The following is a 24564-nucleotide window of genomic DNA, read 5'->3' on the forward strand; positions in this document are numbered from 1 at the left end:
ATGTTTTGAGAATGATGAGGGCAATGAATGTACAAATGTGCTTTACACAATTGATGTATGTATGGATTGTGATAAGAGTTGTATGAGCACTTAATGAAATGATTAAAAAAACATAGTGCCACAAATCAAATCCCTCCAGAAGGCAGGCACTGAAATACATCCAGGGAAGAGTTGCCTTCTCAAAGTAATGATCTTAATAACATGCATAGAACAAAACTTTTGGGACCCATATTTGTTGATGGGGTATATCTCAAAATGAGAATAAACACGATGCATAAAGATCAATAACATAGGCCTTAAGTGAGCTAAATATGGACTAGGATCAATCATTTTCAATGAGACAATCAGATGGTTTAATTATGCTGGGAATGACAAAATTGAAAAAGAATGGTGTATTCATCATAACAAAGAGCATTCCAAGGAGTACAGTAGTGTCTGTAATAAGATTATACCCGGACACCTACAAGAATAGATAATGCAACTATTCAAATCTATGTCTAATCACTAAAGCCACTGATGGAAAACTCAATCATATCACTTCAGAGTGAAACTGATCACATGTGCAATCAAGATGCATTGAGAAATCATTGATGATTGGAATTCTGAGGGTGAAATGAAAGAGAAGGACTGGTACGTAGAAAATACAAAGTTGCAAGCTGCATGATAAAATCTTGGAAGACCATCAACAACTTCATTGAAAAAGCATTGTTTTCAACAACATATAGTGACTAAACACATGGACCTTGCCAGAAAGAACACACAGAAATCAAATCACTAAATAGACTAAATCTGTATAAAGACATGATGGCTCAACATCATCAGCCAAAACAAGAACCGTCTGTGGAATACACCATCAATTACTCGTATGCAAATTCAGGTCAGAGATGAAGAAAAGTAAAACAAAAACTCAAAAGCGCCAAAATATGAGCTTGAGTATATGCCGTCTGAAGTTAGAGAGCATCTCATGAACATTATTTGAAACAGTGGACACTAAGAACCAAAAACCAGGAGTCGTGTTATATCATCAAAAGCAGTAGATATTAAGAAAACCAAAGGTCATTGAACACATAGAGTAGCTAAAATGAATAGAAGGAATAAGTAAGAGTGGGACAGAAACTTTCAAAGGGTTGATTAAAGAGTCAAGTAGTATAGTGAAATGAGCAGAGAGCTGGAGTTAAAAAACCCAAAGTGAAGAAGAGACTCAGCATATCTCAAGCTGAAAGAACTGAAGAAAAAAGTCAAGTCTCCGGTGGAAGTACGGAAAGATTCTAAGCTGCTGTTCGCTATTGCTAATCAAACCCCTTAGGGGAAAAATCTACTACTGGAAGATTTATAGCCTCAAAAACCCTACATAGGGCTACTATGAGTCAAAATGGCTGGACCTGATGGCAATTGCTTTTTATTTTCGATAAGCAAAATCTTGAAGTATGTCGGCCAAAACATGAGAAAATATAAGAAATACAAAGTCACTGTATCAAAAATAATTGATCAGCATTCAATCATTTCAAGAACTGATGGTACTGAAAGAAGTGGCATAAGCTCTTCTGAAAGCATCAGTGAAAAACAAGGCTCTAGAAATTTATGGACAACTATTGAAATATTTCCAAAAGCTGATAAAACCCTAGAAATACTCATTCCTCTATGCCAAGAAAACAGGATAACAGCTATCTGGCCAAGAGATTGGGAAAAAACCATATCTGTGCCTATTTCAAAGAAAGATGACCTGGTATTATTATTGTTTGTTATTTTTTGTTCGATGCCAGCAAGTCTATTCTGACTCAGAGTGATCAATCCTATGTGCAACGAAACACTGTCTGGTCCTGTGCCATCCTCACAACTGTCCTTATGTTTAATCTCACTGATATTAGTCATTTATTATCAATAGTGTTGTTTAAGCCCAATAATAGTATTATTTGGAACAATGTTAATACCACACAAATACATTTTGATGAAAACTGTCCAATAGCAGTCACAGCAGATTACTGAGACTTAAATTCAAGCTAGATTCAGGAGAGTGTGTGGAATAAGGCATATTATTGCTAAAAGCAGAGGATACCAGAAAGATTGTTAACTTGTGTTTCATTGATTATCAAAGGCATTTGACTGTGTGGATCGTAGAAAACTATGGAGAGCATTGTGAAGGATGGTAATTCCAGAACACTTAATTGTGCTCCCAGGGGCCTTTGTCCACAGACCAAGAAAGGTGCACTCATTCAAACAGAATAAGGGACAACTGTGGGATTTAAAATTAAATCAAGAAAGGGGTGTCAGGGTTGTATCCTTGAACCATATTTATTCAATCTGCGTGCTGAGCAAATAATCTGAGAAGCGGGACTGTATGAAGATGAACAAGACATCAGGAATGAAGGAAGGCTCATCCTACACCCTGAGACGACTTAGATACAAAATTGCTTGCTGAAAAGAAAGATGAGTTGAAGCACTTACTGATCATGGCCAGACATTATCCTTCAGTACAGACTGCACTTAAACAGAAAGGAAATAATACTCCTTACAGCTGGAACAGTAAGCAACATCAGGGTAACACAGGGAAAAGAGAAATTGTCAAGAATTTCATTTTACGTGGATCCACAATTAATATCTATGGAAGTAACAGTCAAGAAATCAAAGGCTGTAGTGCACTGGTCAATCTTGCTTGCTGGTAAAGAAAAGGAATTAAAGCATTTGCTAGTAGTGATCGAGGATTGTAGTCTTCAGTATGGATTACAAATCAATGTAGAGAAGACCCAAATTCTCACAACTGAACCAATGGGTCACATCATGATAAACGGAGAAAAGGATCAAGTTATCAAGGATTTTTTGTCTTGCTTGGATCCACAACCAATGTTCAAGAAGAAACAGTCAAGAGATCAAAAGATTTGTTGCATTAGGTAAATCTGCTGCACAAGACCTGTTTTAGAGTATTGCAAAGCAAGGATGTTAGTTACTTTGAAGACTAAGGTGCACCTGATTCAAGCTGTAGTATTTTCCATTACCTCATATACATGTGAACGTTGGCCACTGAGTAAAGAGGACTGAAGGAGAATTGATGTGATTGAATTGTGCTGCTGACGAAGAATATTAACATACCATGGACTACCAAAAGGACAAACAAATCTGTCTTGCAAAAATATGGCCAGAGTGCTCTTCAGAGACAAGGATGGCTAGACTTCATACTTTGGATCTGTTATGGGGAGAGACCAGTCCCTGGAGAAGGACATCATGCATGCTAAGACAGAAGGAGGACAGCAAAAAAGAGGAATGCCCTTGAGGGGGTGAACTGACCCTGTGGCTGCCACATGGCTCAAGCATAGGAACAATTGTGAAGATGGTGCAGGACAGGTCAGTGTTTCATTCTGTTAGGCATAGTCGTTATGGGTCATAACCCACTCAATGGCACTTAACAACATTGTATTGGGCAAAATTACTAAAAAACACCTTTAACAGTTTCATGAAGAGTTAAGATGTCACTTAGAGGACTAAGTTGCAATTAACCGAAGCCGTGGTACTTTCACATATGCATATGAAAGCTGGACAATGAATAACGAAGAGTAGAGATGAAATGATGCATTTGCATTATGGTGTTGGAAAAATGACTAGATATACCATGGACTGATAGAGAATAAACAAATCTTTCTTGGAAGAAGTAGAGCCAGGCAGCTCCTTAGAAGAGAGGGTGGTGAAACTGTCTCACATTCTCACATACTTTGAATATGTTATCAGGAGAGACCATTCTCTAGAGAAAGTTATGCTTGGAAAAATAGAAGCATCATAGAAAAAAAGGAAAACCTTTAAAGGGACGGGTTGGCACAGTTGCAACAAAAATAGGATCAGATATAAAAATAATTGGAAGGATTGTACAGGATGAGGCAGTGTTGCCTTCTGTTATCTATGAGGCTATGAGTCAAAACCCACTGGAAGGCACTTACCAATAATAACATCCAAAAGGTGTTGTGCAAACAATTAATATGGTTAGTTGCTAACCAAAAGGTATGACATTTGAGTCTCCACAGAGGGGTTTCTGAAGAAAGGCCTACAGATCAAATTCTAAAAATATCAGTCATTAAAAACCCTATGAAGCCCAGTTATACTCCGACACATGCGGGTTTGCCATGAGTCAGCTGCTGTGACACAGCGACACCTGGTAATATTCAGTGCATACCATCACCAAAGCCAAATTATCGATCCATTTAATTTTATCTTTACAACAGTGGCATGCATAATTTTTTTACTTTCAGTGTAAAGAAACGGATCATAAGCTTTCAATACATTCAAACTATTTCACTGTAGATGCTTCAAAATCGACAATGTAAACATTACCAATTACTTTGCATATATATGCAAAAGGATTACACAAACTTTAGGGAAAAGACATTTAAAAAAACCTTTCCTGGCTCCAAATACATTATTTATTTTCCTTATTATCTCATTATTGAAATGTTAAATCATATAAAGCTCAGTAAACTAAAAATTAAAGGTTAACGTGACATTTTCTGAAACACACACACACACCCCCTTTAAAAATATTTTACCAAAGCTCATGTCCATTCCAGAATATTTGAAGGTCCAGTTATTTTACCTGTCAAGCCCATTTCAACTCAGGGACCCCACAGAAAAGAAGGGGAATGCCACATAGGGTTTCCCAGGCTGTAATCTATATGGGCTCGTTCCCTTGCAGAGCAGCTGGTGTGTTCCAACCGTCAACCCCTGCAGTTAGCAGTGGGGAGAGAGTGGAACTAATGCACCACGAGGGGTCCTTCCTGTGAAACATATCAAAAACCTACTGCCAGGGTCATGATGATGATGATAAAGTACATGGGCCCCCACTAAATAGTTTATGTTGTAAAAGGGAAAAATAAAACCCTCAGAAAACAAAGTCCCAAAATATAGATGTCAGGAGAAGAGACTTTAGCTATGTAAAACAGTAGAAATTGCAGCACTGAATGATTCATAAGCAGTAAACGTAATTTTTGCACACACTGAAACACACTTCTTTAAATGCTAGTAATCTATACCACACTACATACCTGTAATTTTATCTCTTACAAGCTTACAGGACTCTATCTCACCAATGCTCCCAAAAAGGCTCTTCAGCTCCTCCTGGGTCATGTTCTGAGGAAGGTAGTTGACTATCAGGTTGGTCTTGCTGTCCTCTGTGTTCCCAGAGTCGACTGGTGACGAGCAGCTGTTGTTTATGGTGGTTGGGCCATTGGCTGTGTTATTGCAAGTTGGCCCATTAGACAGTTGTGTTTCCATGGCAGCAATTACCTGCTAAAGAGAGAGAAAATAAGTAGTGTCAGAATTCATATTTCACAACCTATTAGAGATTCTATCCAAGAACTTAAATACTTGTCACTAAACACAGGTCGCTCTGCTGAAATTACAACAAAGCTACAACATAACGTACAACTCCTACGCTAATTGTTAAAACTTCATATTAGCTATCCACTTTTAGAAGACAGTTAAAAGTGTCACATACAGATTCCATACATGCACATAAGCACAATTTAAATTGCAAATTAAGCAGTCACTATAATCACATTCTGATTCTGTTCACATCGACTTACTCACCTGCAGTGTCTACAGACTTGAGGAAATTTAATAAGCTAAAGGGTGCAGAACTGAGCCCTGGTTAAATTCATTTATTTTCTAAAATACTGGAAAGCAGAAGTACTTAACATGCTACCAAAAGAAAAATCAAAAAAAAATTTTTACATAACTGAAAAAAAGATTTTCAGAGAGTTTTAGTTTCAATTTCCTCAGACTGACAGACATCTATAAACTTAAAATCAAGAAGCAAGTGTATTTCAAAAATATATAAATTGTCAACATGTACTGTTTTGGTTACATCTTGAAAATATTTTGATTGACTATCTTCTACCTCTACCATTGGTAAAGGGCCCTGGTGTCACAGTGGTTAAAGAGCTTGGCTGCTCACTGAGATCAGTGGTCAGAACACACCAACGGCTGCGCAGGAGAAAGATGTGGCCGTCTGCTTCCATGGTCAAGATTACAGCCTCCTGCAGGGCAGTTGTACTCTATCCCTATAAAAATACCAGATGCTATTTGTTGGGAAATAAAAAATATACTCAGGACCGTCTGGGGAATTCAGCTATGAGCACTTTGTTTAGTTCATCATAGGCCGTTCTTAACCTTGGCAGCTAAGGATCACCAACTATTCTCTCACTTTGTCAGTGGCGAGTGGTCTTCAGATTCAAAATAAAACCCCCAAATGATCTGACATGGTGTTTTCCCTCAACTCTGATTTAAGCAAAAGATGTCTATCCAGTTCAATAAACAACAATGCAAATAGGTATTTCAACTTTGGCAAACAGACCAGATCCCAGGGAATTCTCAGCTGAGCACATAAGCCCATTGAAAACATAAGCAATATGGTGTCTATGAAACTCCAACTATCAGTTCGCTAGCAGAGTTGGGGAAAAGCCCTTAAGTTGTTCAGGCTACTCTAGAAATCACTTAATGCTGAATCTAGTCTCCTAAAAACCAACCCTACATTCAAATAGAAGAATCACACTCCACAGCCCCAAATTCTCCAAATGCAACTTTCAGTAGCTAACTTAAGACAGCCAAGACTTGGGGGCAAATCCAAAAATCAAATAATCACTGCAATAACTATTTCATCCAATCTCCCTCTCAACACCACCAAAGATCACTTCCTGAAACTGACAACTATGAAATAATGGGTTGCTAGTTTTAGGGAAGTTTTAACAAATGAGAGGGATTTGAGGCAAAGGAAAGAATGAAGTAGAGGGAAACAAAGTTAACAAGGATAGAAAAAAACTTGTTTAAGTATATGGTCTTAGAAAAATTAGTGGATTCTAGGTAGGGAGAAATCTCTACTCCCTAGATAATGATATTTGTAACAAACGGCAGCAGCGGATCAACTGAATCTGATTAAATTACCAGACTACCAGCGCTACCATAATTTAAGAGAAAACAACAACACACACACACACAAAAGGAAACAAAATCTGGAATATGACTATGAAATGTCAAACAATTTGTAACCCTGTAGCTTCATTTCTTTTTCAAAGAAAGTGGTTATTTCTGCAAGCCACTTCTCTCACACGTAGTATTTGGGGGATGGGAAACTAAAGATAAAAAGGCTCTTGGAAATCTGCATCCAACAGGGACCCTGAAATCATTCAAAATTTGGGTCTCGTTATACTGAACAAACTGCGTGAAACTGAGATCGGAGGTTTCCAATTTCCTAGTGAAATATAACTGCTCCAGTGTGTAGAATAATAGATATGAATCACTCTCTTGCTACAACAAAATTCTTTAAGAGTTTACCTTTGCCCAGAAGTTATGAAAACGAGAAGTTACAGGAAGAGAGTGGTCATGGCCAATTAAAACTAATCGCTATTAAAAAAGTCACGGTATGTGAAAAAACTATAAGCCCCAAATGTGAGGTTTGGATTAAAGCTCACTGAGATGGCATTGGAAATATAAATGTTCATTGACTGAAATTAGCAGGATTTGGTAAGGACAACAAACACTCTTCACTTAATTGCACATTTATTTCTATGTTCAGGTGGCAAGAATGGGCTCCTAAGCCAACATTCAAGTGAACAGCTGCAGTAGGCTGTGTGGGCTGAAAATTATAGCATCTCTCAGCTATAGGACCATCTGCTCAGAATAAAATGATACTAATGTGCTATATTTTACAAATAATGCATATTCCATTGATAGGCTCAACACAACTGTTCACAGAATGCAAATTCTTTCAGCAATTACCGGGCAAGTAATTCTCAGCCAGATTTACAATCTCAACTTTTTTGGGGGGGGGATGTGATAGTGGGGGTGCATTAGTAATTGTAAATAACTTCAAAATTTAGTAACCAAAAAAATACATAGTAAACAGAATGTAAAGAATTACGGCAACTTAGTATTCAGACCATACCAAAACTTTGTTTTTTTTTAAAAAGCTTGTCACTCTTTGAATCTGCACTAAGCCCTTATTTAGAATAGAAAAGGGTGCATACAAGAGCATGGTTCTGGTGCTACATATATCGCTATACTTAAAATTCCAATGTGCTTTAAGTCCTAATGACAGCCATACCGCAAATAGGTTAAACATGAGAATAATTAGTATGCCAAATGAAAGGTTCAAGTGTTTGGTATGGCCTCAGCACTCCTGCAACATGCTAAAAAGTAGCCTACAGAATTTAAGAAAAATCCCACAGACCCCGGTCCAAGGCTCTGCTGCCCACGAACCACTTCTAAGCAGAGAAGCCACATCACACAGTCTGACTGCCATGTTAGTTTGGAGTTGCCGTCTGCAATATGGACACAAAAAGTACCGTATGTTAGATGAGCAAGATAATGCAACAAATCAAGTTTGTACAAAATTTACAGTGATTGTATTGATATTCCCAGCACGTCCATGCAGTGTGGCTTAATAGAATTTGAGGCAATTCCAATCTAATCTTTCCAATTTCATTTTAACATGTAGTTTTCTTGCACAAATGTAAGCACTTTTAATTAAGAGCCTGATTTTAAAAACAATATGAACTAGTTGGCTTGGCATCTATCCTAAGGAACTGCCTTCAACCACATCTTTAAATAATTAATTAATTTAAAATGAGGTGGAATACTGCATGCTGCCCTATTCTAAGGGTGTGGGAGAAGGGAAGAAATGTGAATGAGATTTTATAGTGAGAAAAGGTGGTCATGCAATTCATAAGTGACTGCTTCACATGGAAACACTCTTTTCCCCAAATATCAAAAGGGCATTAAGAGGAGCTATATTTGTCCACACTGTTACATTATACTACAAATGATCCTTAATCCTGGGACTTAAAATTAAAAGTCAATCTAAACCCAGTGAGGCTATACTGCCACTATAGTCAAACTGATTTCTAACAGTTTCACTGAGAATTGTTCGCATAGACTAAGAGGCAATAACCCAGCATCTTTCAATTGAAATAATTGGACCAATAAATAGGATTGTTTGGAGTAATGCTGGTGTAGGATGTCAGCTTTGTCCCCGAACAAAATCAAGTGAGCATTTCTTAATATGTAAATTGTAAACCCAGCACGATTTGAAATTAGTACTGCTATGAGACCTCCAATGCCGTTAATGGGCTATTTCCCACTTATTACAACTTGCCCAAATATACTAGACAGACTCACAGAATTGGCACAAAAGCCAAAGTTTACTTTCTTAGCCGTACACGCAACTGCTTTACACAGATGATGTAAACGTAATAAAACTTAGTGTCTGAAAACGGAAAATGAGTAGTAACAGAGTGTCTCTTACTTACATAACAAAAATCTCACCCTTAGAGAATGGCTGTGAGTCATTTAACTATTGGGGTGAGCGGTAATGCTAACCATGTCGGCCATCTACCAAAAGGACCCAACACAACTTTTCTGGGATGTCGTGACAATGTTTTACACTCTTTCCCTTCTCCCATTGTGACCAGACAACAGTCTGAGATGACGTATTTTTGTTTTGTTTTTAGTGCTATTTATAGTTTGAGTGCAAGAAAATCTGTGAAAAAGATATTTTGACAAAAAGCCTGCTCAGTGGGGTTACACTACTTGACAATAGATAGGAACACACCCACCCAGTAGGAGACCCCAACTTCACCCAGTTATGTCTAGAAGGCTCTCAGGATTTGACAGCTAAACATCCCTCACTAACAGAAAGCCATAGATTCTGTTTCACTGAAGGAAGGGCCCATCTATTGACACCCCTCTTTCTGACAGCCCCAGGGATGCGGAAAAATCATGCCACTGCACCAGCTAGCTGGGAAGGCTGGGCCTGGAAAAAGATTCGATTGCCCTCTTCCATTTAGAGCACCCCAGACAGTCTCTCTGCTTGAGGCACACACATACCTTTAGAGAAGTTATAAATAAGTTGTTCACATGACCCTTACCTTTATTGCTGGCCAACAATTCAGTTACTAAAAATGTAAAGCTACTTCCCCTTCACTTAAGGACAGACAATTCTGCTCTACTCAATCTACCACAGACAAGCAGGCTGAGCACTATTTATAGACTCAATTGGCTCTGAAACTCTTCGGGAGGGAGAAAAAAAGGCCTTATTCCAGCAACACAGAGCCATTAATTTTAAGGTTTATAAAAATAATGCTTCAACGTAAGTTTGCCTCTTAATTCTGGCGTCAAGTGTGCCGGTTGATACTGCTTTTCCTTGTTAGTGCTCTCCGCAGGGATGCATGCAAAGGCACTTTGACATAGTTCGATCTAGAAGATTGTAAACCTGCCCTGAGCTCGAAGAGTTAATAGCGAGGTACTAAGTTTGGCAGAAACATGAAGCCGTTGGGGAAAGAGGCGGCCTTTGTTTTCATATACATAGTTTACTAGCCAAAAAAAGATCATGAAGGAAGTTGAGTACTTTCATTTAACAAGCCCTCCATGTACCTTAAGAGCCTCTAAAGAGTTTACTGCACTTGCTGCTAATCAACGAGGCTGTAGGTCCTGGTTTACCCAGGGCACCCCTCAGGAGAAAGGCTTGACATGCTGCTTCTAAAATCCCAGCTACTGACACCCCAAGGTGCAGTTCTAGCCTAGTAAAACGTGGGGTCTCCGTTAGCAGAACCCAACGCCATGGCAACTGGCTGGTGGTTTCTGTTTTCTCCCCATGTACTTTAGTATCTGAAGTTTCTTTTTAAAAGTTTAGGGAAACAGTGCTATCTAGATTTTCCCTACATGGTAATAGTTAAGAAAATGAGAATTCAAGCTGGTCCACCAGTAATGATGGCCCAGAGTCCCAATTTTCCAAATTTCATGTAAAACTTTTGCAAATTAAGGCAATTAGGTTATTTCCTGTTTTCAAGCCTCTTGCAGACAATTACCAAATGAGACACATTGATAGTGAAAATTTTAAGTGTATTGTGAAATTCTTCATTGTGAGTATGAGTTAGCAATAGGTCTGCAAAGTGAGGAGGAGGGGGAGGGGGGTTTCAAAACGGAGGATAGCAAGACTGCTGAGAGGGCCAATGCATGGGTGTCCTTGCCATGGTTATTATCTTCACCTGGGTCTTTGTTTCTCACCTGGACCAACCACCACATGACAGCTTCATGTACATCAGCCCTATCCCAGATAGGCCCTATCCCTATCCCACACTGACTCTCCTAAACCCAGCATCGTGCTTTCAAATTAAACACAAGCAACTCTACAAATTTATAAAACATTCATGTTATATTTAAATGTTATAATATACTGGAAAATTTCTACAACTATTTTTATCAGCCCCTTTCTAAATATATGAACTTCTATCCTTATCCCTCAGCCACTGATTCTTCTACCCACGATCTCATCCTCACCCACATCTCCCCATTTCAGTGGCCTTTACAGACACTGACACTGAGTGGATTCCCTTTCACAGGAACCCGATAGCCTTAATGGCATAGTGGTTTCACGTTAGGCTTCTATGAGCAAGACTGACAGTTCAAAGCTACCAGCTGCTCAAGTGGGAAAAAGACAAGGCATTCTACTCCCATAAAGTTAGTCTTAGAAACTCACAGGGGCCATTCTACCCTGTCCGACAGGGTTGCTTTACAGACTAAGCACTCAAAAACAAATACATACAGGACAATCTCCTGCCCCTAATTGAGTGCAAACTTAGTTGCCTGGTTTTCCATCCCGCCTCAAAGTATTCTGGACCAGAGAAAATCATGAATGCATATTTAGAATTTTTGACATATTCCATCAGCCACCCCCCACAAATGCTTGTGATACATCTTAACCAAGGAAATAATTTATCTTTTTACGTGATCAGTTGTGCACTTTTATTTCAGGAGCCCTGCACACCAACTACAAAAACTGGATGCCAAGACAAATGGAAAAGCACGGCCCACATTGTGGCAGGTCTGAGAGCCAGCAGGGTTAGGGAGATGGGGCATCTGGGAATCTGGCTCTGACGTCAGGAAAATGGCAGCCACAAATATGAAGATGTGAGGAAATGGAACAGTTTTAATATAGAGGTTTTTAAAAGAAAGACAGCCGGATTAAGTTATAAATCTCACAGGATTTTAACTCGATACTAAATGGAAAGAAAAGGTTTAAGCAAAGAGGACTCTAACTTAAAGGAATCATGACCGGGGCAAAGAGAAATATGTATCTCCTCATGCTGAGCAGGTTCAGCTTGGATAAACTGACCTCGGGCTTGACCCTTATTTGGCTGTTGAGTTTGCCATACCTCAAGCATGCAGCACCGGGGTGGCATCTGTCCATTGCAACAACTTCCCTCTGATCACAAACCTCTCTAAAAGGGCAGGCTATGAGGTGAACAGAAAACACTTATCTCCAAATTTAAAGAACTGAACCTAACAGAAAAAGAGATCACAACCTTGTCCAAAAAGCATTTCCTTTGGGGATCTAGAAGCAAAGGCCTTAAAGCATTATAAATAATCAGTGAAGTCATAAGAGCTTATAGATGAGAGCGGGGTAAGCAGGCAAATGGGGTCATCTGTCTAGCAGGCACCGTTCCTGCAGAATCATCATGCTTTATTTTTCCCATTACAATCACTAAAACGGAATTTCCAGGTTACTAAAAGCTTTACTAGATTAAGCAGCAGAAATCGTCAACCAAGTGGTAAAACCTCTGGTTGGCATGTCCACTCCAGGAGCATGCTATCAGTTTGTTTTCTCTATGCTCCTCTTTGTCTTGAGGTTCTGGAAACAATAAAGGCTTTAAACTTCATGGTTTTTCACCAGTCCTAAAATCCATCAACTTTCCAACTCAAATCGATACCATTTTAGCTGCCTCGTTGGCTCTAGCTATCCCAAAGCCTCAAGCTCTGATTTGGGGCCTTAGACTACCCAGGGGCTAAGAGCTATCATGGAACCCAACAGCTGCAGAAGTCACAAAGAGAATGTGTTCTGACATCAAACACCTAGCTGTTCTTTGTCTCTTGGCCCTTTATAGGCTCCTACAGACAAATTTTGGTCTCTAACTGCAGTGTTTCTGATGATTCTCAGTTCCAGAACTAGCCAGATGACAAGCTTTCAGGTCAGAGTTCAGGATCCCAAGTCCTTCTCTTCTTTCCATGGTGGGCAATGAGAAAGTAAAGGTCTGATGAGAAAGATGTGGTTGACCTTTACAACCTGTTCTTGTATGCATTCATTCAAAAAGCATTTACATACGCTACTCTCATAAGGTAGGTCTGGTTCTAGGTGCTCAGGATAGAACAATCCAGCAGTATCCTGCATATAGCATGACTGCATGGGGAGGAGTGTACAGCATAGAATAAATGTGCATAAGACGACCACTTCAGGTATTAGCTAGAAGTAAATTTGCATCGTGTTGAGACTGTCAACCTGGGGGAGGGGGAGTGTCCCCAATAGGAAGTAATAGGCTTCACTGAGAAGACAAATTTGAGACTTGAGACTCAACTGCTGTGCTAAGTAATAATGGAACCCCACAAGATGTCCACCCCTTATACCCAGTAGGTCATGTAAAATACATTATAAAGGGAATTTAAATTGCTGGTGAATCTAGATGGAAAGATTATCCTGAGTTATCCAGACATGCCTAATTCAATCACAAGGTTCCTTACAGGTAGGAGGAGGAGGAAAAGGAGGGGGAGAGGATATCAATGTGATGTATTTTTATCCTTATGAAGGCTCAAAACTGACCATGCCTGGTTCTGAAGCTGAAAGGTGGCCACCAGCAAACTTCTACCTTCTAGAAGCTAATGAAAGCTTGGGAACAGATTCTCCAGAAGGGGCACAGTCTTCCCAACACTTCACTTTAGCCCAGTGAGATCCATGTCAGGCTTCTGGCCACCAGAATTTTAAGACAGTGTATTTGTGTGGCAATGAATGAACTTATTAGTGGTTGTTTCGGTTCTAAGTCAAGAAGCTTGTGGTGATTTATTATAGCAGCCATAGAAATGAATGCAGCTGCTGTGGGGATACACAGAAGAGGTGCTTTCCTAGCCTTACACCAAGAAGTTCGACGAACACAGAAGGGATGTGTCCAAGAGACTGGACCACTACAGGAAGCAAAGCAATCTTCCATGTGGGCTTTGTTGCTTCTCAGCTAGGTGGCCACTTGTTTATCTTCAAGCCTTTAAGACCCCAGACACTGTATCTTTTGAAGCTGGGCACCATTAGCTTTCTTCACATTTGCTTATGCACCTATGATCACGAGGTGTCAACAGGATCCAATATCAGGCATCAAAGAACTAAATATCATATCACTGTGAATGAGGGGGAGGGGGAGTGCGGAGGGGGGACGCAAAGCCCATCTGTAGGTAAATGGACATCCCCTTAGAGAAGGGTCATGGGGAGGAAACGAGCCAGTCAGGGTGCAGTGTAGCAATGATGAAACATAAAACTTTCCTCTAGTTCCTAAAGGCTTCCTCCCCACACACCCACACACCAATCACGATCCCAATTTGACCTAACAAATCTGCTAGACCAAAGGATGTACACCAGTACAGATAGGAACTGGAAACACAGGGAATCTAGGACAGATGAACACCTCAGGACCAAGGGTGAGAGTGGCGATACCGGGAGGGTAGAGGGATGGTGGGATAGAAAGGGGGAACTGATTATAAGGATCTACACATAACCTCCTCCCTGGAGGACAGATAACAGAAACATGGGTGAAGGTCAGACAGTGTAAGGCATGCCAAAATAATAATTTATAAATTATCAAGGGTTCATGGGGGGGGGGGGAGCAGGGAGGGAGGGGAAAAAATGAGGAGCTGATCCCAAGGGCTCAAGAAGAAAGCAAATGTTTTGAGAATGAGGATGGCAACAAATGTACAAATGTGCTTGACACAATGTATGTACGTATTATGAGCCCCCAATAAAATTAAAAAAAAAAAAAAAAAAAAAAGGGCAAAGAAATCACAGGAAGGCTTTGAGCAAGACAGTAACACCTGGCTAGTTAAAGGCAAAATGTAGTGGGTTTGTGGAAGGACTCCACAACTCGGAAAGCAGGAAGGCGAGCAGGAAGCAACTCCAGTGTGCAGGTGGAACATGGTGAGGTGGTGAGAAGAGATCAGACTCTGGACCCACCTATGAGGAAGTAGCTTATACCAGGCAAAGTGTTTAAATCCATTATCAAAACACAATTAGATTTTAACTGCCCACGGTCAAACTGATCACCAAAGTATACATTATGTTCTAGCACACACAAAAATACAAGAGAAAATACAAGATAAATAGGTAGAAGAAGTTGTGTAGAGCCAGATCTTTTAAAAAAAACTCTTTAAAGAAATCCAACTTTTGAAGATCAGTTTATAAATATTAAATTGAGGGTTATTTCACTTTATGTACAGATTCTAATTTAGAGAAGAACTTGGCAACTGACTCCGTAGCAAATAACCATGTACAACAAAGACCAGGGTAATTAATAATATTCAACTACTGAACAGAAAACAGTTGGTCAGAAATTGATTTGCACTTTGAGTCTTCAGAATTCTAAATAAGTTTTCAAAGCTTTCAAAATTCAAATAAGAAAATATCTCAAAGTCTTTCACCATTCCCAAGTCCTGTTCCTCCTTTGAGACTTAAAGCAAGGGATAGTAAGAATAAGCTGCATTTTACGAAATGAAGCTTTTTTTCTTCAGCAGGACCGTTTACACACTTCCACCTCAGTACAGGTTAAGCCTTGGGTTAACTCAACCTTGGTTACAGACTGGAATCTGTTAAGTCTTTTCCTACTGGCAATGAGTCATTCCAACCTCGTTCTTCCATTCCAACCTCAGAGGGCCCAATTAATTCCCATGCCTTTACTGGGCTACAGAACTTAAAGAGGGATAAGAGCAAAACAACAATTAACTACTCCCACAATTTGGTTGCAGTTTTTGCTTGGTAGAGGCAGATAAATCTGAATTGTGATTGACACAGTTAACATTGCAATCAACATGGAAATTGGATTAATTTCACATTCTTCTGCGAAAAGTCACAGGGAACAGGAACTGCCCTCGGGGTAGTATAATCTGTAAAAGGCTGATTGGCAAGCTTCAAATTCATCCCAGGAGTTGCGTGTTTTCCTAGACAGGTTAAAAAGCTAACTCGTGTACAGGACACAGGAACTAATCTTCGGTCAGAGTCAAGCTTGAAAGCAGGACGAAGAGTGTCACATGTTGAATGGGAATCTCACAAACACATTTTAAACGACTAGGAAAGTGTAGGGTCACAAACATGGTTTCTAACACATAAATGGTAAGGAGGTGCTCAAAACTGAATCTGCCAACCATTAGCATTTTACTTAGTGGACTACATATTTTTTTAAAGTCATTTTATTGGCACATAATCCATGCAAACAATTCAATAGTTCGGTCATATCAATAAGCGTTGTACAATCATTACAACCTATTTTAGAACATTTTCTTCTTTCGTGTAGTCATTTTTTAAGAGACCCCCACCCCCACCCCACCCCTGAGATTCACAGCTCGGATTCCCACAGGGGCAGTTCTACTCCATCTTAAAGTCGCTGTGAAACAGAATCAACTGCATGGCAGCAAGTTCGTTTGGGTGAGTTAGCAGTATTTCCAGCTAGAAAAATAGAAAACCAAAATGTTCTAAGGTGTGTTTCTTCCCCCCGCCCCCCGTTCCTTTCCATACGCAAGCCTCACGCGTTCACTTTTATGAAAGGCTTACATTAGTACCTGGTTTTGGCAACCAAGGAAAGCCTGAGGTTCTCTTTATGAACAAGGTCTAGAAGTGGCCTTCAGCAGAGGGTTTGCAGGGAGTCATTAAGACAGGCAAGATGTACCTCGAGCAGCAGTGATGTAGTCCAGCTCCTTCTGCCCCAGGAATGACAACCTACATACATAATGTCTCCTTTATTAAGGCTATGTATTAATACAATTCTGTTTTCACCACACGTTAGTGGTATTTTAGGTTTTATATGCTATTTGGTATGGTTTAATAATCTACTTGGGGGGGTCTGTCTGGGAGTGCTCAAAAATTCTCCTCATATAAATATTAATGGTAATTGCTTCTTAGCTGTACACCTTTTGTATTTATGGAGGTTTTCATAAGCGCACTCACATTAAGGAGCTTATAACAAAAACACAAGCTTCCAAAATCGTTGTTGGGTGGTACGTTTAATTCTGACTATAGTGACCCATGTGCAGAAGCAAACCTCCAGGTCTTACACCTACAGAGCCAGGGTGGGTTCAACTGCCAACTTTTCTTTCAATTAGCCAATGAACTCCTAATTCTTTGCTACACTAGGATTCCATCAAAGGAGACTAACAAAATCCACTATTGCCTTAATGGGGTTAAAACAAAACAAAACTTCACTGCCACTAAGTCTATGCTGACTCATAGCAACCTACAAGACAGAGAAGAACTGCCCCTGTGAGTTTCTGAGGCTGTAACTCTTTACTAGCATAGTCTTTCTCCCTCAGAGCAGCTGGTGGTTTCAAACTGCAGACCTTATGGTTAGCAGCTCAACGTGTAACCAATACATAACCAGGGCTCCTTTAATGAGATTGGGAGGCTACAAACATTTCAGTAGAGCTTCAATACTGACAGACTATTCACTAGGACACAGGTGTACTGGTGGTGCCCATGCGATGCTCTGCTGGAGAGAAAAACTGGCAGCCTGCTCTTGTAAAGACTAGAGTTCAGGAAACCTGATGGAGCAGTTCTACTCCTTCCTATGGGGCCATTACAGCTCAGAAAATGAGCCATTCATTGCACAGTGGTTAGGTGACCAGCTACTAACCAAAATATTGGTGGCTTGAACACAACAGTGACTCCTAGGCTGGCAGTCTGCTTCCATAAAAACTTAAAACCTGAGAAATCCTATGAGGCAGTTCTCCTTTGTCCTATAGGCTTGCTGTGACTTGGGGTACTCAAAAGTTGAGCAGGGGTCTCAATCAACTCAACAAACTATACCAGTGGGATGTATGAACCTTGTAACGCAAGAATACCCTCTGGAAAGCAATGCAAGAACTCTCCCCTTGTTCAATCATCAAGAGCAGACAAGGAAGGCTCCTGTGAGGCTAGCTACTCTACCATTCAGGTCAAGGCAGAAGATACACTTCCTCCCTGACTGGTGTATCACCCTCATCTAACCACACTGGCCTGTGAAATCCAAGTTTATTTTTGTTGTGGATGATGAGCAAACCCAAGATGCCTGAGATGTAACTGCTTTGGATTAACAAAATGAGTATAAATAATTTATTTCATTTGGGAAACTGGGGTCTGTTAAAAAACATGATTCACATTAAAGAAGATATTTTCTTTCCTTTGATTCACCTCTACCTCTATCTCTCCCTCCTGAAAAGACCGTTTTCTTTGAAGGTACATCCCAGCTGCAAACGCTGCTAGGTCAGTCTGTGACTTCTTTCATTGATTAAGCAACAAGTTATTTAATTACATTTCAAGGGTGAAAAAAATAAGGGTAAGAATTTGCATGCAATTGAAATGTTGTCTTTAGCCACATTCCAATGGGGAGGGCTTGATGAGGGAGGTGGTAATTGCTGATTCATCTGCTGCCTAAGAATACATGTGAGTCAACACTGCAAAGCACATATTAGAAGGCCACTCAGAACCCATCACCGTGCTACATTTGTAGAAGACACATTAAATCCAGTCCCTCTCTAGCCTCTCTCTACCTTGTCTCTAATAAATCAAGGCATTAGGTTACCTGTCAGTGACCATTGACCATCTGATGCACAAAAGTGCACTTTTCTCCTTTGCCAGGCAGCCCACTTTTAATACCACTGAAGTAAAGACGCATAGCTCCCCTGTAAGACAAAACAGAACTGCTCCTATGGGTTTCCAAGACTGTAACTTCTTACTGAATAAGGTTGCTAACCATAAAGATAGTGATTTGAGCCCACCGGCCTCTCTGAGAGAGGAAAGATGAGGCTGCCTGCACCTGTAAAGAAAGATTCACAGTTTTGAAAACCATATTGGGTGACTGTGAGTTGGAGTGAACTTGATGACAGGAAGTTTGACCGTTTTGTGTTGTTGTTTGGGATTTATGTCTAAGTGCCAAAATACTTTACGAACTCTAAACACAAAGCAAGGAGCCCTGGTAGCACAGAGGTTACGCACCTAGAGGTTCAAGCCTGTTGCTCTACAGAAGGCCTGGTGATCTGCTTCTGTGACAAGCCAGACAGCCTCTGAAGCTCCACTGGAGAGGGAGGGAAGGGTCAAACACTGACCCCCGTGGCACCCACAAATACCAAAACAAAGCGCTAAGTATTAGGATTCACTGTTGGACAAACGAAGATGTCACCTTTAAAAAGTTCCCAGAGGAGTTTGTTTTTCCATCTTCTAGGTTAGGACCTTGTCTCTCCACCCCCTGGTCCAAATGGGCGACACAACTTGCAGAGCAGTGCTGGGAGCACTGTCACATGAGAAGGGACCATGGGGCACAGAAAGTGCATTATGTTGACTTTTCCCATCAGGACCATCAACTCAAGTAGATACCATGAAGAACTACAGTTAGCATAACACAATCACTTAAAGGGTAAGAGTATTTGTTTGAAATGTTGAAATTTTTAACCTCAAACCACCAAAGACTCAACATATAGGGTGTGCCAATGAATTGTTTCCATTAAAATTATAGCCTTATCTATTTTAATTCACTGTGACAGTCACTTAATCTGGTGTCAATTTAAGGATTAAGAGTGTAGCGGTGGAGTCTAGGCTGTCAATCTGGAGATAGCCAATGAGACTTCTGTGTGGGCATGGCCTTCTGGGTAATCTGGTACTTCCTCTTTGGAGGCGGAAGACACCTCTCTCTCTGCTACTCTCTGGGAGACATTGCAGAAACAAGCCGCATGCACGCAACCAGACCTCGGAAGCCAAAGAAGCCACAGAGGGACCCCTGCCAGCACTGAGATGCTTACAATGCCACCGGACCCAAAGACTTCCTACTCACTGGCTTGTGATCGTCCTGCATTTGGCTTCATTGCATGTTTCCTGAGTCTGCAGAAGACTTTATAGATTGGTATCGGGACACATCGGCTAATAGCAGACTTGTGGCCTTGGACTGGACTTGGTTGGGATGTTTTCTCAATGTTCAATTCCTCTTGTATATAAAACTCTTATACACGTGTGTCCATGGATTTGTTTCTCTAGTCTACCAGACTAACACATTCACCTTACTTTGAGAAGCACAGGTTGCTCTCGCCCATACCCACCCACCACTCAAAAAGTGCGGATAACTTCCATCCTAACTCCAAGTCTTTTCATGGCCAGCCTCCCAGAATTTTAATATTTATGATGAGAGATTACTACACTTCCCTATTCCTTATGCTGTGCAATGTCAAAGATGACCCAGGCAACCCCTACTTCTCTTCCAATATAATATTCACAATACAGGGAGAAAAGTCAGGAAGAAGTCCCATGCATGGATGTTCATGGGAGTTGACATTGTTAAAAAAGTGTACATTTTAAGACCTATCACATGGTACCAAGATGGGAATGGACCCACCCACACATCCATGGGAAGCCCCTCAGTCACCTACAGTGTTTCTTCAAATGATCTATTTGTCAGCATTATTTTTCTAAATCTACACTAACTCTGGTTTTAAGATCATGTTTAATCAAAAGAAAATTAGTAAGGGATCCAACTGCACTCTCCACGGGATTTAGAAATCTTCTGGTACAAGAAAGACTAAGCAGAGCTGCTTCTTAATAGTGGAATTTAATGAAATCTACAACTAAAGGGGGTAAGGAAAAGGGGAGAGAAACAGAGGCTCTGGTGTTAGTGCTGTGTGCCATGGATCGATTCTGACTCAGTGACCCAGCAGGGAAGAGCAGAACTGCCCCCCAGAGGGTTTCCTAGGCATTTAAACCATTACAGAAGATGATCCCCAGTTCTTTATGTCCAGGGGGGTGCTGGTGGTTTGAAATGCAGACCTTTCAGTTACCAACGAAGCACTTACGCCACTGCACCACCAGAATTCATTAGCTAGTATTTGGTAATTCCCTATATTCCAAGCTAGACACCATGCTAGGTAGTTTCACAGTATCTTATTTAATCCTGCCATGCCTATAAGCCTTATACTAGTCTTCTACTTACAGAACAAAACACCAGGAATTCATACAGCTAAGAGAGAATGAAGCTTGAATCCAGGGTTGAGACTCCACCCAATGCCTCCCAATTGTCTTCTGTACTTACAGGAATTCTTCTCTGATTCACATTCCACTGCATGGCTACAGCCATCTGTCTAAAAAATGTTCTCCTTAGGACCTTGTGAGCAAGGCTGACTCCCTCTTGCCCACAAGGCAACAGCTCAATCCAAGTGACAGTACCTGACTGGCCTCCCAGCTACCTCTCCCTAGCATGCCCACCACTATCCCTCAGCCCCTCCAACACACACTCACAAACCACCTTTCCCTGCTCCTCTGAGCCCACTCACCTTTGTCTTCTCAGCAATAAATATGAACCCAAAACTCCACTGCCACTGAGTTGTTCCAACTCATACAGACCCTTTAGGGTGAGATAAAACACCTCACCTTCATTCCTTGGAGCGGGTGGTGGGTTTGAACTGCTGACCTAGCAGTTAACACTTCAACACTTAACCTCCCTATACCACAACAGCTATTTACATATGAACAGAGGTCCATAAAAATAAAGAACACAAAGGTCAGCAAATTCTACTCAAGACAGTAAGTGAGGAACGTGTCCCAATCAATTTTTCCATGTGACTTTGGATTCCCTACCAAGTCTTCTACTGGGAAACTTTCTGTGTCAGCCTTATGTACTTGGAGGAGCCTGTTAACACAAGTATCCAGTGATGTTTTAAAGGTGAAAGAAGACATCTTAGTAAGGTACCTGGATGACATGTATGCTTTGTCCTCAATTACTAATCTAACGACTGCTGATTCAAACCCACCCAGATGTCATAAAAGAAAAGGTGTGCAATCTGCTCCCAAAATGTCACAGCCATGAAAACCCTAGAGAGAAATTCGACTCTGTAATTTATGTCACGATGAGTCTACCCAACAGCTACAGATTTCGACCCAGAGTAAAGCTTCAAGCCCCACCACTAACACTCACATACACCCCTTTCCAAATGTACTCCCTACCTCCTGCACAATAAATTCAAGCTCCATGCAGATTCAGTCTATGTGTGCGATGTATACACACAACCATACACACACATTTTGAGGGGGATCAAAAAGTTCACCCACCATGTATATACATGTGGGGGGGGCGGGGGGTGGTGGTAATGCTGTGATGCTTAATTCTTATCTACAAGTCACTGTTAAAAAGCAAAGGTCAGGACGGAATGGCTAAAGAGTAAACAGGTGTAGTTAGTGTCATCACAACCCAATTTAAAAGGAGCAAACCCCTTCACCCACATGAGAAAACCAGACCAATGACTAGTGTGTAGAATAACACCAAAAACAGGCATCTCTGACTCACTGGAGGTGCCTGGTCCTGTTGCTGGAGGCTGGAAAAACAAGGGCATACAGCTACACTCATATTCCACCCCCTCATGGAGCCTCTTCAGAACACACTTGAGCCCAGAGGAAGAAAAATCCCTGGAAAGAAAGTCAAAGGCGTGCAAGGAAGCTGTTCAGAACACAGTGCCAGGAATAACCATCATCTGGGTGACCTGTGCTAAGTACTGTGCTATCCACGAAAAGGTAAGAGGGCAAAGTCACTGGATTTGAGCAGAAATGAAGCATTTCGCTTCACGGAACTTAAAACGCCAGAGAATAATAGGAGATCATGTTTGTGCTTCACATCAAAATGGATTTCTATTTCACTGTGAAAATCTGGTATTGCGAAGCAGCAGTTTGAAGTTTTTCCAACTTGGGACTGCCGCCCCATTTCTTTTTACAACTTCACCGTACATGGAAAGCAACTGCCCTAGAGTTTACATGATGCTCTCTTAAGTACAATAGATTTAGCCTGTAAATTACATGGTTGTATATACATAGCCTTTTATCATTGACAAGACTTTTAGAAAGTACCTACTATGCACTACATCAGTCAGTTAAGACTGCAATTCTGGCAGAGACCCAAAATCCATCTGGAGATAATGGGACATCCCCTCACAGAGGGTTGTGTCAACCAGAGTGAAGTATAGCACCAATGAAACACACAGTGTTCCTTGAGGATTCCTCACCCCTCACCATCATGACCCCAATCCTTCCTTTCACCGTGGGCTAGGCAGGAGCATGTACACAGGTACAGATAAGAGCTCAGGACACACAGAATCCAGGTCAGATAAACCCCTCAGAAACAGAAATGGGAGTAGCGATACCAGAAGGGTAGGGGAGAAAATGGGGTGAGAAAATGGGGTGAGAGACTGTGGGAGAAGGGAGACAGGGGTCGGCGTAAGATATGAAAATAATAATAATTTATAATTTATCAAGGGTTCACAAGGGTAGGAGGGTGGGCGGAGGAGGGAAAAAAAGAGGAGCTGATACCAAGGACTCAAACAGAATGTAAATGTTTAGAAAATGATGGCAACATATGTACAGATATGCTTGATACAATTGATGCATGGTTTGTTATAAGAACTGTAAGAGTCCCCAATAAAAAGATCTTTAAAAAACAAAACAAAACACTGCACTTCTCTTCAGGTAAACCTGAAAACTCAAGAATTTCACCATGATCTACCACTTAACTCTCAGGTGGATTAGAGTAAGAGGACCCTCTCTCTCGTCATTCTTCAAAAGGGATGGGGGCCTCTGACAAGGCATCCAAATTTCTTACTCTTAAACTCAGTGTGGAAATCTCTTCAAGTGCATTCTGTTCTATACAGGTTTTTTGCAAGTTCTTTGAAGGCCAACTTCTGGTTGAGAATCATCACTGTAATTGAAGAATAGTCTAGAAACATCACTTTCCTATACCCTGTCTGTCCATACCCACAGTGCTTTGGGAGAGCCTTGTTCAATCAGACTGGAACCCAGAGGCTACAACATGGCCTTGGCACTGTGTCCAGCGATGAGTCCATGCATTATTTCTAGAACACCAAGAAGCAGTGAGAAAAAGCAAAGGAGGCTGAAGCAAAGTCATTAAATTCATACTGGAGAAAACTTCCACTGCATTGGAACACTCATTAGGGAGAATTTCACTGTCATCAAATGAAGAAAAACAATTGCTATGCATCACTGGCTGAGACAGTGTTATTTCACCAAAGTAACCTTTTTACTCTAACTTAAAATGACCCATATATCTTGACTCAAGAGACTCAAAAGACAGTTGGCCTCCTAGATTAAAGATGGGAATAAAATGCAAAGAAATGACTCTTCCCCATTTATCTGTCAAGATTGGTGGCACATATATCAAGACATAACAAACACGGCCAACAGGAGCAGCAGCAGCGAGGTAGCCACTTTCTGCAGCATAGCTCATGGCCCAGTGAGCAAGACTCAAAGGAGACTGGTCAGCAGAAAGAAGGATGGGGTAGGTTAGGGGTAGAGGATGACAGGCAGAGTCTTCATAATTCTAGTACTGTGCGTTCAAACAAACAGAAGACCGTGCTGGCCACTGAGAGTAAAACCAGAAATAAAACGGAAGGATAACAACAGGCTTTTTCACATCTGAAAGGGGAAAACTGAAACATGCCCAAAAAACAGCCAGCAATAACCTCATAATGACCACATCTGCGCCTCTAAGAGGA

The 24564-nt window shown here is 40.9% G+C and overlaps 1 protein-coding gene across 8 annotated transcripts in view; it reads right to left on the reverse strand.

The window, feature by feature from the left end:
- ELAVL2 (ELAV like RNA binding protein 2) overlaps positions 1 to 24564 on the reverse strand; it is a 178905-nt gene that overhangs the window by 101334 nt on the left and 53007 nt on the right. For 5 of the 8 annotated variants that reach the window (XM_030885372.2, XM_045289212.1, XM_030885368.2 and 2 more), the window contains exons 2-3: positions 8207 to 8297; positions 5025 to 5268 (exon numbers count right to left, since the gene is read on the reverse strand). In XM_030885372.2, coding sequence (XP_030741232.1) covers positions 5025 to 5268; positions 8207 to 8278 — 316 coding nt within the window. In that variant the 5' untranslated portion in view covers positions 8279 to 8297. The remainder of the gene's footprint in view (positions 1 to 5024; positions 5269 to 8206; positions 8298 to 24564) is intronic. The other 3 variants (XM_030885370.2, XM_030885369.2, XM_030885374.2) reach the window with 2 other exon arrangements.

The sequence above is a fragment of the Echinops telfairi genome, unplaced genomic scaffold (genome assembly GCF_000313985.2).
Source record: "Echinops telfairi isolate 266 unplaced genomic scaffold, ASM31398v2 ScPeMD7_25;HRSCAF=90, whole genome shotgun sequence".
NCBI lineage: Eukaryota > Metazoa > Chordata > Mammalia > Afrosoricida > Tenrecidae > Echinops > Echinops telfairi.